Genomic DNA, 16,091 nt, shown 5'->3' on the forward strand with positions numbered 1-16,091 from the left:
TTGTTAGGTAAAAAGACAAAAATTCATTTCTTCTCTTATCTAGTTTAATTAGACTCTAGAAAGATTAATTGAATTAAAGTCCTGTACTAAAAATTCTTCAATTGCAATCCTTAGGGGGGGATTTTTTCTCCTCCTGGAACCATACATGGGTTATGTGGACTTCCAAAAATAGCAAAAAGGCAACCCCAAGGATTCATTTTGGTTTTCAAAAGGGGTTTAATAATAATAAAATAGTGTGAGGGAGCATATGTGGCCTATTTAAAAGGTGACTTGCAACTCCTGGAAACTTCCCAGAAAGGCAATTCACTCTTTTCTGCCAGAAAAATCTCAGTCTGGGAAATTTTTGGTACCAAGGGCCACAAAAACTGTCTTGGGGACTGCAAGCAACCTGAGAGCCATACTTCACTTGCCCCTAGTCTAAAAAATATCAAAATGTTATTGTTTGGCTATGCAAAATGATAGAGATATTATGGGTGCAGAGCCACTGCAGAAACATTAGGTATTTTCATCAGAATAGCTATTTTTGTGACAGTTGCCCTCAGATGTCATTGATCTCTCTTTCATTTCTCCCCTTCAGGTATGGAACCTGCTAATTTTGGCCGAACCACAATTGCAAATGTCCCCAAACAGTATGTGATTCTAATTCCTTGGAGCTGTATTGCTTTGCTACTTGTAGAGTAACTGGTAACCTCAAGACTTGATTTTTGCAATGTGCTCTACATGGGGCTACCCTTGTGCCTTGTCGGGAAACTTCAACTGGTACAGAATATGGCAGCCAGGTTGATTACAGGAACAACTAGGTGTGACCATATTACACCAATACTGAAGTCACTCCACTGACTGCCTATTAGTTTCCAGGCACACTACAAGGTGTTGGTTATCACTTTTAAAGCCCTACATGGCTTGGGCCCAACCTATTTATGGAATCGCCTGCTTCCATATAATCCCCCCATGCACTCAAATCCTCTGGGAGGAATTTATTGCAACCTGTAAGGTCTAAACTGAAGGCGACCTCCCAAAGGACCTCCTCCGCTGTTGCTCCCACCCTATGGAATGGCCTGCTGGATGAGATCTGCCAAATATCCAAATTAGATAGCTTTTAAAAAGTGATCAAGATGGTTCTCTTCCGGCAAGCCTTCCCGGAATAGCCCCCTGCTACATATAGGCCTGTTACAGACTGCCAAAATAAAGCTGCTTCGGGTCTCTTTGGAGGTATGCTATTTAAATGATGCATGGGTCCTAAGAGTCCGGAGGTCGCGCCAAAGCCACACTCCATTCCTAAGCACTAGAGTGCAGCTTTGGTGCAGTTTCCGGATTCTTAGGATGCATGCATCATTTAAACAGCATACCTCCAAAGAGACCCCAAGCAGCTTTATTTTGGCAGTCTGTAACAGGCCCTAGATTCCCCATACTTGGAGTATTCTGTATTTGTACAATCCCAGACATGATGAATTTGCCCACTGCTTCTGTGCGATGATATTGTGTGATTTTAATATAAATGTGTTGATTTCAGTGTTTGAATTTTAATCTTAGAATGGTTTAATTCCTTTTCAAGGGGGGTTGTCTATATTTGTATTATTGTCATCTCTGTACATCTGTAATATTTTAATTGTTGGAAGCCACTTTGATTGTTTCTTACAAATAAGCGGGATATAAATAAAAGTTTTATTTATTTATTTATTTATTTACTTACTTACTTACTTACTTACTTATTTACTTAGTGATGTCTGTTGGAGAAATGTGCTGCATTTACACAGATAATCCTTGATTAGTATGCTCTAGATATCAGATACCTTTTTGCTGGACATCATGACTTCTGTGCATGTGCACAAGTGTACATATTTCTCTGTGCACACTTGCAGTGTGTAATTGGTGTAACTGCTCTTTAGAAGGAAGCCATAAACAGTAAATGGATCTTTGCTTTCTGAAACAAACAATGAGGCCATGGTGCGGAAGAATATTAAACCAACTCACTTTGTTCAGTGGATGCATGATTTCCTCTGGAAATTGATGTAATATGCTGTGATTTTTTTTTCTCCCATTTGTCAAATTGGTGGTCTTTGTGTCGTCCCTTTCCTTCCCTCCCTCCGTCACACACATATACACACGTATGAGAATACATCATGGTTCTTGTGTGATAATATTACTATGTAGAATAAGAAAGATCCTGGTAACCATCAGTGCCTGGTACTAATTTCAGATTAAGGTTCTCCTAGGTTGCCTACTTTGCATGCATGAGGAGGACTTGTTTTGCTTCAGGATGTGGGAATACTATAACCCTGGGTTAATTTTGGATCCTTCTGGCCTAGCCTCCCCATCCAAGATACTATTGTCATGATGTGAGGAATAGATGCTGTTGCCTGGTTTGCTGATGGACATATGAGTCCACAAGCTAAACTAAGGGGCTAAACAGACTGCCCCTTTGGGGCGGCCTGCCACTGCCTCTTTTCTCACCGGATTGGAACTGCAGCAATTACACACCACGGTCCCAAACCAGCATTTTTCCAGCCCTAAAAAGAATAGCAAAATGCCACTCCTTTTGGAGCTGGAAAAAGAGTGCCTTTTTAACCGCAGCAGCACTTTCTAGCGCTCCATTTGGTGTGCGTCATCTGAAAGTTGCACCAAAGGATCACTGTGATGCCACCCACTGTGTTGTCAGGTTCATGGCATGACTCTGGCATAAGGGCAGCATCAGGGCGTGCATCATGTGGATGCCACACCCCACTCTGCCCAGAGGCCAGTGTTAAACGCTGGTCTTTTCAGCCTCTAAGTCAGCCTGAATGCCCTAGGAAACAGATGACATTCTGTTTCATTGTGTTCTGGCTAAGATAATTTATTTCTCCATTTAAAAAAAAAATGCCTTTCCTTTTTGTCTCTCATAGAGACCGTCTCTTGTGGTTGCACAGCATCTTTGCTCTCCTCTATTTCATCATCACTGTTCTCTGCATGGCTCATCACTCCATCCAGCTAGAATACAAAGAGAATGAGAAGGTAAGAAATGCAGCAGCCCTTCTCACATTTTCCTGTCCTTTCCAAAAAAACTCTGGAAGTGAGACGCCATTCTCTTTTGCTGCCTTGGCCTGAAAGGGGGATCTTTGGTCCCAACACTGGTTGCATAAAGTTTGTGCTGTGTTGAACCTATGGCTAGAATGTTAGGTTTTTTCTCAAGAAGAGGAAAAGGTTGACAAATCAATCAAATTATAAACTAACAATTTCAGTTGGCAGATATCAGTCATAGAATCATAGAGTTGGAGGTAGGCTTGTAGGCCATCTAATTCAGCCTCCTGCTTCATTCAGGAAATCCAGAGTAATAGCATTTTCAACACATGACTGTTTTGCCTATGCTTCAAGATATCCAATGAGGAACAGCCCACTGAACCCTCAAGTAATAGTTTCCATTGTCCAATCAATCTTTCTGTTTTAGAACTGTCCCTTAACTTTCAAGCTAAATCTTCTCTTCTATAACTTATCACCTATGAGATCTGGTTCTGCCTTACGGAGCTGCAGAAAACAAGTCTTTGCTCTCTTCTGTCTTTTCTGCTCCTCTGAAGAGTGTTTAAAGAGTTCTGTCTTTCTGGCTTCAGTCTTCTCTTCCCCAGCCTAAACATAGCCAATATTTCAGACTGAGATTTATTAGTGCAGAATTTTATACATCCTGACTATGTGAAAGCTATGGGGGCCTCAAGAAAGTGCAAAGGCAGGCTTACTGTTGAACATCAACAGTCTAGGATCTGTGGGTGATACCATACTACTAGCAGAAAGCATGACAGACCTGAAACAACAACTAAGGAAGATCAAAGAAGAAACTACAAAAGCAGGCTTACTGCTGAACATAAAACCCCAAAAAATAATGACCATGGAGAATGTACACAAATTCAACCTAGACAATGAGGAAAGAGAAATAGTAAAAGAAGAGGAAAGAGAAATAGTAAAAGAATTCTTGGGATCAAACATTGATCTCCAGGAGTTTCTGGATGAAACGGATTATCTAGATCCATTTCAATTTCGTTCAGGCCTGGCTGTGGAAAAGAAACAGCCTTGGTTGCCTTGGGTGATGACCTATGCAGGGACTGGTCAAAGGGAGTGTGTCCCTGTTAGTTCTGCTGGACCTCTCAGCGGATTTTGATAGCATCGATCATGGTATCCTTCTGAGCCACCTCTCTGGGAGGGGACTTGGAGGTACTATTTTACAGTGGCACTGTTCCTTCCTGGAGGGGTGAACTCAGACGATAGTGCCAGGGGACTCCTGTTCTACCTCCTGGCCATTGGCCTGTGTGGTCCCTCAGGGTTCTGTATTGTCCCCTATGCTATTTAACATATACATGAAGCCACTGGGAGAGGTTGTACGGAGTTTTGGGGTGTGGTGCCATCAATATGCCAATGACATAGGCCCGTGAGGGGGCGGAGCCATGGGCACGTCCCCAGTCCTCCTCTTCCCGGACCTTTCCTCACCCCAAAGGGCTCTCTGGAGCCCTTTGGGAGTGAGGAAAGGCAAAAGCGGAAGAAGAAGAATGGGCAGGCTTCCTCCCTTCCTCCCCACGGACCTTTCCCTGCCCTCCAAGTGCCCCGTTTGGGGACACTTGGAGGGCAGGCAGGGTAAGTGGGGAGGGAGGGAGCTGGGCACACCTCCTGCCTCCCTCCCCACAGACCTTTCCCTGCCTCCAGCTGTCTCTCCCCAGTAAAGATCCTTGCGCCAGTCGCTCTTCCTCTCCTTGCCCTTTCCCCGGCCTTTAGCTTTTTCAGAGAGGCAGCTGAAGGCCAGGAGAAGGCTGCGAGGAGAGGCCAGAGGTGCGCTCCTCTGGCTCCTTCTCCGGAGCGCCCTTTTCTGTCTTTTGTCTTCTGCCAGGAAAAGGCAGGGAGGAGGAGGAACGGGCATGTGTTCTCCCTCGCCCAGTGCCCGAGGAAATGGCGTCATGTGCCATTTCCTGCATGTGTGGCATAGGTTTGCCATCACTGCCCTAGTCTGTGGAACTCACTTCCCAGGAAGACCAGAATGTCCCCTTGCTTGATGGCCTTCCTCTGACAGGCAAAGACCATCCTCTTGAGACAGGCATTCAAAACAGAAAGCTTTTAAAGAATGGGTTAGGGTGCTATATTGTTTTAATGTTTTTGAACATTTTATCTTAACTATTTAATATTTTAACATATAATTTGTTTTAATTATTGCAGAAATTTAATTCTGTTTTAATGTACTATTTTTGTATGCTTTTAGTTGTACTGTTTTTTAATGTTGTAAGCCACCCTGACTCCCAATCTTGAAAGAAGTGTGGGATGATGATGATGATGATGATGATGATGATGATGATGATGATGATGATGATAGAAGCTAGGAATGGAGACTGTAGCCAGGTAATCAGAAGAAGATTAAGAATGGGAAGAGTGGGTATGAAAGAATTAGAAAATATCCTAAAATGCAAAAATATACAACTGAGCACAAAAGTTAGAAGCATGCAAGCCACTGTATTCCCTATTACCATGTATGGATATGAGAGCTGGACAGTTAAGAAAGAAGATAGGAAGAAAATCAGTTTATTCAAGATGTGATGCTGGAGAAGAGTGCTGAGGATTCTGTGAACAGCCAAAAAGACAAACAAATGGGTCCTAGAACAGAGCAAGCCAGAAATCCCCCTGGAAGCCAAGATTACAAAACATAGTCTGTTGTACTTGAGACACATTATGAGAAGGCACAACTCACTGGAAAAAAATAATAATGGCTAGGAAAGGTGGAGGGAAGTAGAAAGAGAGGAAGGCCGCATGCTAGATGGATGGACTCTTTTAAGAAGGTCATGAGTATGAGTTTACAGGAACTAAGCATAGCAGTGGAGGATAAGGAGACTTGGAGATGTCTTATCCACAGGGTCGCCATGCGTCAAGATTGACTCAAGGGCAGTTAACAATAACAACCCTTCCTTCTGCTTTAGGTGGCCCGAACACTGATGGTTACCAGGATTCCCAAAGAAATCACTGATCCGTCCCTTGTCATCAAACACTTCCAGTAAGTACAACTGCATCGGTGTCTCGTTTATCTCTGAATATATCCCTATCCCTACTTTTTGCTTTCCTTTTTCAAGGCAATCTAATAATATTCATGGATGGGTGTCAGATTCAAGCTTTAAGAAATATATACAAAAATGTCAGAGTTTAAATTCACTTGCTTAACAGTGGAATCTTATGGTGAAGGAAGTAAATTTTATACCACTGGAAGCCTGACTTATTTGTTTGAGCAGTCGTCACTTCCTACTAAACTTCTGTTGACATTTCCCCCCTAAAAGTAATGGTAGCATCATCCTTGAAAATCACCCATGCTGACCCTATGAATTTCACAGAGTTTTTTTTAAGCCACAAATACTCCACAGACTGTTTGCCATTGCCTGCCTCTGAATATAACCTACACCACCTGGTATTCACTGCCAGTCTTACACCCCTTAAAATTAATCTCTGTTAGTACAAAAATGATCTGGTTATTCTCTACTTTTCTCCCCCATTCTTCCCCCTTTTGCTTTGTGTACTGCATAGCCTGATGAAAAACTCTGGAAACAACTTGCATGTTTTTTGTAATTGAATTGCCCTTATAAAGATATTAATCTAATACAAATGTTTGGAATTTTGAACAGACTGTCTCAGCATTAAGTGATCATTTTTTTAAAAAAAAGAAAGAACATCTCTTCCTTCTTGCTCATGAATTTTCTAAAAAATTGTCTCTCCTCACAGTGAGGCCTATCCAAGCTGCACCGTAACCAGTGTCCAGTTCTGCTCTGATGTTCGCAAACTGATGAAGCTGGATTCAGAGAGGTGAGTGTTTTGTTTTATTTTTCTGGGACTTTACTTGTCCAGAGTTCTTTGTGCAAATAACTCAAGATTCCTACACATTGGGATGATGCCAGAGTCTCTGCACAAAATGTTATAGAGTCATAGAGTTGGAAGAGACCACAAGGGCCATCCAGTCCAAACCCCTGCCATCCAGGAAATCACAATCAAAGCATCTCAAAGTGATCTCAAATAATAAAAAGTGCAATTACAGCTTTCTCCAGACTTCGTAGTTTCTACAAATCCCTAACCAGCATAGCTGGACCAGATGAGGAAAGATGGGCAAGGGTGGCATTACCCAACTAAGAAAATGTATATTTATTATTTTTTATTGATATAATAACAGTGAGAAGTTTTCATGAAGGGGTAGCTGTGTTGGCCATTTAACAAATCCTACAGATGGGTCCCTTCCATTCACAGAGCAAATTTGTGATCCAAGCAATATGTTAGTAGTGATTTAAAATATTTTAATTTTTAGTACTGTAATATATTTGTTGTTTTTGTGTAGCTTCAAGTTATTTCCATCTTAGGGCAACCCTAAGGTGAACCTATCAGAAGGTTTTCTTGGCAGGATTTGCTCTGAGGGGGATTGCCTTTGCCCTCCTCTGAAGCTGACAGTGTGACTTGCCTGAAGTCGCCCAGTGGGTTTATGTGGTTGAGCAGGGATTCGAACCCTGGTCTCCAGAATCAAACCACTCCAACACACTGGCTCTATTAATACCATATGTGTTATTAATTTCACAAACTTAAATTACAGAAAACTCAGACGTCTCAAAACCAGAAATAGGAATTTGTACAAAAAAGGAAAGGAGAAATATTTATCATTTTCTCACACAATATCTCATTTATGAAAGAAAGAAGCAAAAAAGAAGAAATGTGTTTTCTCTCTAAATCCATATGAAAATATATTTATTTTGATGCCATGAAATCAATCATAACATTCAGAGAAGTGCAGAATCTATATACAAATAATGTGCAGATTAAGGTTATATCCAGTGTTAATCCAACCAAAGATAGATGCGTTTAAATAGTATGTTAATCATATCTACCTCGTCCCATTGATTTCAATGACTGGGTAGGACTAAGGGTATAGGACTGGATTGCCTTTGTGGTCTCTTCCAACTCTAAGATTCTATCATGCTGTATTTTGCACCTGGTCATTCCATAGAAGAATGTGCAAATATTGAGTTTGTCAAATATCTCTAGCTGTAACTGTCACATGGATTCTGCTCTTACTTATATCTGTCACAGATATAAGATACTGTCCCAAGATCTTATTTATATCTGTTCCAAATATAAGTAAGTTTCATGTGTACAAATTTGTAAAATTTCTGGCTGTTTAGCAAAATGAAGATTTAGATCAGTTTATACCCAGATTATCCTATATTATCCAAGTTACAGCATGTCATAAGATCAGAAAAGGTCCAATATGATCCTGATCTGTTGGTGAAGAGGCCTTGTATACTACCATTCTATTCATGGTATCCAAAGCAATGCTGGTTTTAATCTAGAGGGTATCTGCTGTTATCTGACATTATTTAATAGGATGAGAATACCTTCTAAGTTGTTATGTGAGATGAAATCATTTAAATTATATCTAAAAAGATTCTTTCAAGTCTGTGTATACAGTAATCAGAGAGGAAAGACAAGAAGTTTCAGCCTACGAATAATGGAAATCTCAACTCAATCTTATTAAGATATGGGCTCTCAAATTTTATGGCATTGGTAAAAAATGACATATTAGCCATGTTTTTCATACTAATATATGTAAAAAAACTTGCTTTTCTATGAAATATAAGATTCTGTTAGTTGTGTATACTGTGTGAGTTCCAAAATTCCCATACATAAGCCATACGATTATCACTGGATATGTGTCAGGAATTAATGATTTTCTCATTAACCTTCCCCTCTAATCTGTTTCTGGCAGGCGCAAAGCAATGAAGGGAAGGCTTTACTTTACCACCAAGGCTCAAAAGGAAGGGAAAATCATGATTAAGATCCATCCATGTTCCCGCATCTTCTGTTGCCGTGTTTGTGGCTTTGAAGAGGTATAAAGTGAAAGTCAGGACACAGATATACAGTGAAGATGCAAAGCAAGTTAGGTTCCAGACTACAGGTTCCAGAATCCCCAGTTAGCATGGCCATAGGCCATGCTTGTTGAAGATTTCTTTTTAATTTAAGTCCAAAACCTAACATTCCTAACTAACTAGCATTTTGGGGTTGCCTGTTTCTCCACTTTTGTGCTTATCTGCTAGCTGTCATGCTGAACTAGGGGCACTCTAAGCATGTGAGATGTCATCCAATGGCAAGCAAGTGAAGGGCCCAGTGTTGAGAGACAGACTGTGACTTTCTTAATCCTGTCCTTTTACACTTCCTGGCAGAGTTTATGGCAGAACTGAAATGTGAACTTCCAATTCACACATTTTACCACTGCATATAACTGTTCTTCACCTCATGGATTGGTATCCAAAATTGGTTAAGTCCTGGTCCAAGATGGATAACACTATTGGTACCCCATTTTTATTCCTTTTTCCCATTAAGGGACCTCTTCATTTTTGAGAAATGGGATGCGGGAGGGAGTCTTTTCTCACACATATACCAAAACATGAGGGAACTAGAGTTTTGACACACACACAGAGCCCAAACCTTGGCCACATCTCCAAGAGATTTGTAAAGGGCCTTACACACAGGCCTCATCCATACAGACAGAAACTCTGATTGACTAGGACCTTGTTTTCTTGCAGGGCACCTGGGAGCATATATCTGTACATGTTTAGGAGCCCTTCATTTATTTACTTCATTTAATTTACTTCATATTTACATTTTATACATTCACCCAACTGCATAAGCAGCCAGCAGACATAGCTGCTGGCAGGGCCAGCCCTACCATTAGTCAGAGTGAGGGCTCCTGGAGCAACATAGAGTTTAACTGTCATAAAAATATATCAGTTTTATGGTTTTACGCTAAGCTGTTACTGTATTTGTATAGTCTGTGATGAGGAGAGGTACTGATGGGATTTTCTACCGTGTTCCAAAATAACCTGACAAGATTGATATAACTGTGCATCTTGACACTGGTGGAGGGTAGCATCATTTGTTGCTCTGCCTCAACCATCAAAATGTCTTGAGTTGGCTGGAATGTGGGTGCAGTTCTAATGCCCCCAACAATGCATTTAGTTAACACTTATAAACATTTGATACGCAGAGATTACAAGAGTAAGGTGGACAGACAAAGACAGATTGTTGTTGCTGCTGTTAATTGTCATCAAGTCAGCTTCAATTTATGGTGACCTTTTGAATGAGACATCTCCAAGACATTTATCAACAGCCCTGCTCAGGTTCTGCAGAGATACGGCTGTGGCTTCTTTGATTGAGGCTTTCCACCTGTAATGCAGTCTTTGTCTTTTCCAATTGCTTATCACTTTACCAAGCATTATTATCTTTTCTAATGAGTCATGTCATCTCATGATATGCTCAAAGTCCATTTGGTCATTTTCACTTCTAAGGATAGTTCAGGCTTATTTTGCTCTAGGACCCATTTGTTGGTCATTTGAGCAAATGTATGTAGTTAAACATACATGCAACACAGACTCCAGCCAAATATGGAGAGAAATCCCAGAGGTACAAGCAGGGTTCAGAAAAGGAAGAGGCACTAGGGACCACATTGCAAAAGTATAATGGCTAATGGAGCACACCAAGGAATTCCAAAAGAAAATCAACATGTGCTTTATAGACTATAGTAAAGCCTTTGACTGCATCGATCATGAAAAGCTATGGAATCTTCTCACAGACATGGGCTGCCAGTACACTTGATAGTTCTGCTGAGAAATCTATAATCAGGGCAAGAGGCCACTGTCCAAACATAATATGGAGAAATGGAATGGTTCCCAATAGGCAAAAGAGTCAGGCAAGGCTGCATTTTATCCCTATACATGTTCAACCCGTACAAAGAAAATATCATATAAAGCACAGGGCTAGACTCAGAAGAAGGAGTGAAGATAGGAGGAAGAAAAATCAACTAAGATATGTAGATGACACAATATTAAGAGTGGAAAACATAAATTATTTGAAACAATTACTAATTGGAACAATTACTAAGGAATGTCAAGGAAGAAAGTGCAAAGGCAGGCCTGGTACTGAACATAACGGAAACGAATATAATGACAATGGAGAACCAAATTAGACAATGAGGCAGTTGAAATAGTCAAAGGATTTCTTGTACCTGGGATCAAACATCACCCAGAACGGAGACTGCAAAGAGATAACAAGACTAGGAATGGAAAGGGCAGCCATGAAAGAACTAGCGAAAATCCTAAAGAGTAAAGATATACAACTGGGCATCAAAGTTAGAATCGTTCAAGCCATAGCATTCCCAAGCACTATGTATGGATTCAAAGATATAGCCGTGTTAGTCTGTAAAACCAGTATATAGAAAGATCTTGTAGCACCTTTGAGACTAACTGAAAGAAAGGAGTTGGCAGCTTGAGCTTTCATAGATTTAAGTCTACTTTCTCAGATGCATGCATCTGAGGAAGTAGACTTAGGTCTGCGAAAACTCATGCTGCCAACTTCTATCTTTCAGGTATCCTCAAAGGTACTATGTATGAATGTGAGAGCTGGGCTGTGAAAAAAGCAGATAAAAAGAAAATCAAGTCATTTGAGATGTGGTGTTGGAGAAGAGTGCTGAGGATACTGTGGACAGTCAGTAAGAAAAACAAATGGGTCCTTGACCGAATGAGGCCAGAGATATCCTTGGAGGCCAAGATGATTAAACTGAGGCTGTCATACTTTGGCCATATCATGAGAAGGCATGGCTCATTGGAAAAGACAATAATGCTAGGAAAGGTTGGTGAGGGTAGAAGAAGGAGAGGTGGACCACACATCAGATGGCTAGACTCAATTCGGTATGACACAGGCATGAGTCTGCAGGAAATGAGCAGAACAGTGGAAGACAGTCTTGGAGATGTGAAGTCAAAGGCTTTCACCGCTGGCATCCATAGTTTTTTGTGGGTTTTTCGGGCTATGAGGCCATGTTCTAGAAGAGTTTATTCCTAATGTTTCGCCAGCAGTTGTGGCTGGCATTTTCAAAGAATGCTGGCATGGATCAGAGCAGGATATATATACTGTTGGTTGCAAGGAAGCAATTTACATGTTAATCCGTGTATTGTTCTTTGGTAGAATGGCAAGGCTTCAAGGTGTCTATTTAATTAATGATTCATTGTCTGCTGGGAATCCCCCTCACCCTGGGTGATTTTCATTTGCATGGGATGGGTCTTCATTTTAGTGTTTTTCAGGACTAGTAGTCAAGTTTGTTTACTTTAAGAGTTTCTTCCTGTTTAAGTTATCCAGGTGTTTGTAGATTTCAGTGGCTTCCCTGTGCATTCTAACTGGATAGTAATTGGCATGGTCCAGATTTTCAGTGTTCTCAAATAGCATTTTATGCCCAGGATGGTTTACAACATGTTCTGTTGCTGCTGATTATTCTGGCTGGCCCAGTCTGCAATGTCTATGTTCCTTGATTTGTGTTTGGACGCTGCGTTTGGTGGTCCCTATGTAGACTTGTCCACAGCTGCACAGTATCCAGTAAAGTCCTGCAGCCATAAGAGAGTCTCTCTTTTCCTTCGCTGAGCACAGCATTTGCTGTCTTGGAGATGTCTCATCCTCAGGGTCGCCATGAGTCAAAGCCAACTCAAAGGCAGCCAACAACACCAACAAATATAGTTAAAAATTAAAAATAGATCCACCATTCCAGTTTAGGGTTAAAGACAGCACATGGGCTAAAAGCTATGTATTGATTTGATTTTCCCACTCTTGTACAGAGTAATAAAATGTTTAAAGACATTGCACAACTCTCTACACTTCTTGAGAAAACCTGCTTCAACTAACACCAACTTGAGGCCTTATTGGATAATGCAGCTTGGCAGCTTGCAGCTGTTACCCTCACTAAGACAAAAGTCTCCTTGACACAGTTATTGTTGTTCTTTTTCATGTGGCGTCTGCCTGAAAGGGCTGGAATGACGCAGCTGATCTCTCCCACTTGTACACACACCTTCCTGTGACAGCTAACTCACTCCAGTGGCAACTCTTGAGTTAGAATTTGACAGCTGATGAATGTTTATTTGATAGTATTATTACAGCAGAGTCTGGCTTTTGACTTTTTCTTAATCTTGTCAGAAGAAATCTAATCAGTTTATTTTCTTGGTGGAAATTCCAAGACTAAACCACCATGTATCATTTCACTCTGTATCTGAAAAAAACTGAAATATTTGGAATTCAGAGAAACAACCTGTCAGTATAGTCCTTGGGAGCGTACGTGCAGATGCTAACTTTGTCCAGTGTTTACTCTAGCTGACATTTCAAAGTAAATGAATAAATTAAGTGTACTTCTTTTCCTTCTTGGGGTTTTATCCCCTCTGCTAGGTGGATGCTGAGCAATACTATGGAGAGCTGGAGGAGAAGCTGACTGATGAGTTTAATGCTGAACGCAGCCGGATTGCACTCAAGCGCCTCGACATGGCATTTGTCACATTCCAGGATGAAAGGATGACAGCCGCGTGAGTGTCTCCCTACTGCTAATCATTCTTGTAAGACTGAGTTGGGCAAAATCACATACACACATACCCATTTTCTCTCAGAGTAATCTACCAGGTGTCTGCATGCCCATGTGAACAAGTACAGGGCCAGTGTAAGTAGATACAAAGCAAAAACCTGGGTGACATATCTTCTTTTAAATCATCCAGGAATGTTGTACCCATCCCAGCTCTTTGCTAAAGCAGAATTGGAAACACTTTATGACAGTTCTTTACCAACTTGATATGCTGAATGCCTATGATCCCCAGTAAGCAAAGTATTTGGCACTGGTGGCTGGGGAAGGATGAGGATTTGTAGTCCAGTGTATTTAGGAAGAGGCAGAATAGGGAAGATTGCTGTATGAGTCATTTTTTCATTTTGTTTTAAATCTAGTGCCATGTTTAGATAGGCCTGTAAGGGCTGGTAAGATTTAACTCTCAGGTAGGGATAGAAGGTGTGATAATGTATGTATGTTTTATTTTTTCTCTTTCCTAGGATAAAGGATGAAATCACAGTTGGTGTGGTTCCAGCTTCCACTGTTCCCAGACCAACTGAGATTTGGGGTGTGTGTGATAATATGGAAGTCCTTTCTATTATCAAGGCCTTCTTCCCAGATCACAAAGGGTTAAATGTGAGAGAAGGTACTGTTACAATTTTACAAGCTAACATCACAGAGGTCACAAGATAGCAACTGTCCAGTGAGATGGCCAGTTGGGCAGAAGCGCAAAACTTTCAGATGCTTCTCAGCAGAGGTTATAAAAGCTGAGAGCACCACAAGGTCTCCCTCTTGAGGCAGACTAAGAGAAGTTTTAAAACAAACATCTGGAATGGGGGCTCCTTAGGAGGAGGCTGATGGAGCCAGACCATGGAGTCCAGGCCTTCAGCTAATCCTGTGAACTACAAACACTACAAACAAAGTGAAGTCGAAGGCTTTCATGGCCGGCATCCATAGTTTTTGTGGGTTTTTCGGGCTATGTGGCTATGTTCTAGAACATGGCCACATAGCCCCAAAAACCCACAAAAAACTACAAACAGACAAAACAAACAAACAGCTTCATTTATATACCGCTTCATACTGAACTAGCAGTGTCTAAGCAGTTTACAACTGTAAGATAATTGCCCCCAACAATCTGGGTACTCATTTTAGTGACTGCGGAAGGATGCAGGTCTGAGTTGAGCTTGAGACCTTTTGCTGGCATTGACCTCGCAACCTTATGGTTTTGAGTGAGTGGCTGCAATACGGGCATTTAACCACTGCACCACCAGAGCTCCAAATCCTGTCTGTTCTGTGTGTAGTATTAGGCAACATATTAGCTAGCTGCATTAGGGTCTTTTGATTCTTTTCTTGATTTGGCTAGAATGGCCATCTCTGCAAAGATTATCACACCAAGAAATCAGTCAGGCTGAGCATGGGCTGAAATTTTTAGAATATTTGCTAAGATCAGGTGTTATCACACACCTCCGTGCTCGGTTTGGAGGCATCGTGTCCCAACCTTAGCCATCCCAAACCTGATCTGTCCTTCTCCTGTCCTTCGCAAACAATTGGAGTTAACTGTTCATTGTGAAGGACAAGAGAAAGACAGTTTGGATTTGGGATGGCTAAGGTCGAGACGCAATGCCTCTGAACTAAGCACAGAGGTATATAATAACATCTGACCTTGGCAAATTTTTCAAAAATTTCAGCCTGGCTCAGGCTGGCCAATTTACTGGTGTAATAATCTCCAATATCTTACAATCGCTAAATGTGCCTGGGGGGAAAGCATCCTCTTTCAAAAGAGATATCCTTTTGTTATGAAGATTCCTTACTTAGAGTAAAACTCTTCTTGGAAGTACTCTCTCCCTCTCTCTCATGCCCTTTTTCACGTGCCTTTGTTTGGTTTTTCATCTTCCCACCAGGGCTGTGGGGAAGGAAAGTCTCTGCAGCATCAGAGACAGAAAGTAACCCCAAAATAACTTTCTACTAAATTACTAGGAAAAGGAGGGACCAAGTCAATACGTGGTGGCAGCTTAGTTGATTTAAGGTGGCCTCAGGGGGTCCCAACCTGCTGAGGCAGAAGCAGAGGAAGGGAGGACAAAGAGACCTATCACATGGTTATAGTGGTGGGAGCAATTCCCTCTCTGTGAGATATGTCAAAATGTCATAACGGCAAAGTCAAGTGCATTTCTTCTTGGGAAGGCTTGGATGACTATTCTGGGTTCATATTGAAGGTCTAACTTGTGTTTTCAGGGCCAGAATTTCTCTATTGGGGAGACTGTCTAGTAACCAGGGTGGTAGTGGATGGAATTTGCTGTTGTTTTTTTTAATAGTTGGCATGATATATCTCTCTTTTGAGATTAAGCTGTTTCTTCAGTCATACATGGGATACCATGTGCATGACTTGTTCTGTATCTCTAGCACACTTGAATCCCTTAATAACCTACATTATTATTTAAGAACCCTCATGCATGTGCTGGGCACAGATGGATTAATGCAGAGATACCCATTATTTAAATACTGTACTTCTAATACAGCATAGAAACTGGCCCACTTAGATCCAACTGTTGCTTTCTTTTCTCTTCCCCAGGATTTTGAAGGATTACAACCGCATATATTGCCGCAAACATCCACAGCAATCATCTGTTACCACAGTGGTGAAGTCCCACTGCTGGGGAGTTAGCTATGCTCCTGCCCCCAACGATATCATCTGGTAAATTCTCATGTTCACACTAGCTTG

General features: G+C 41.3%; 1 protein-coding gene across 2 annotated transcripts in view; it reads left to right on the forward strand.

Annotated features, from left to right (window-relative positions):
- The window catches only part of TMEM63C (transmembrane protein 63C), a 60,270-nt gene that overhangs the window by 20,816 nt on the left and 23,363 nt on the right, over positions 1-16,091 (forward strand). For both annotated transcript variants that reach the window (XM_089522270.1, XM_089522271.1), the window contains exons 7-13: positions 578-629; positions 2,883-2,991; positions 5,922-5,995; positions 6,712-6,792; positions 8,735-8,855; positions 13,228-13,361; positions 15,942-16,064. In XM_089522270.1, coding sequence (XP_089378396.1) covers positions 578-629; positions 2,883-2,991; positions 5,922-5,995; positions 6,712-6,792; positions 8,735-8,855; positions 13,228-13,361; positions 15,942-16,064 — 694 coding nt within the window. The remainder of the gene's footprint in view (positions 1-577; positions 630-2,882; positions 2,992-5,921; positions 5,996-6,711; positions 6,793-8,734; positions 8,856-13,227; positions 13,362-15,941; positions 16,065-16,091) is intronic.

This window comes from Sceloporus occidentalis, unplaced genomic scaffold (assembly GCF_023333645.1).
Source record: "Sceloporus occidentalis isolate IW3139 unplaced genomic scaffold, rSceOcc1.0.p SCAF_4, whole genome shotgun sequence".
NCBI classification, from domain to species: Eukaryota; Metazoa; Chordata; class Lepidosauria; order Squamata; family Phrynosomatidae; genus Sceloporus; species Sceloporus occidentalis.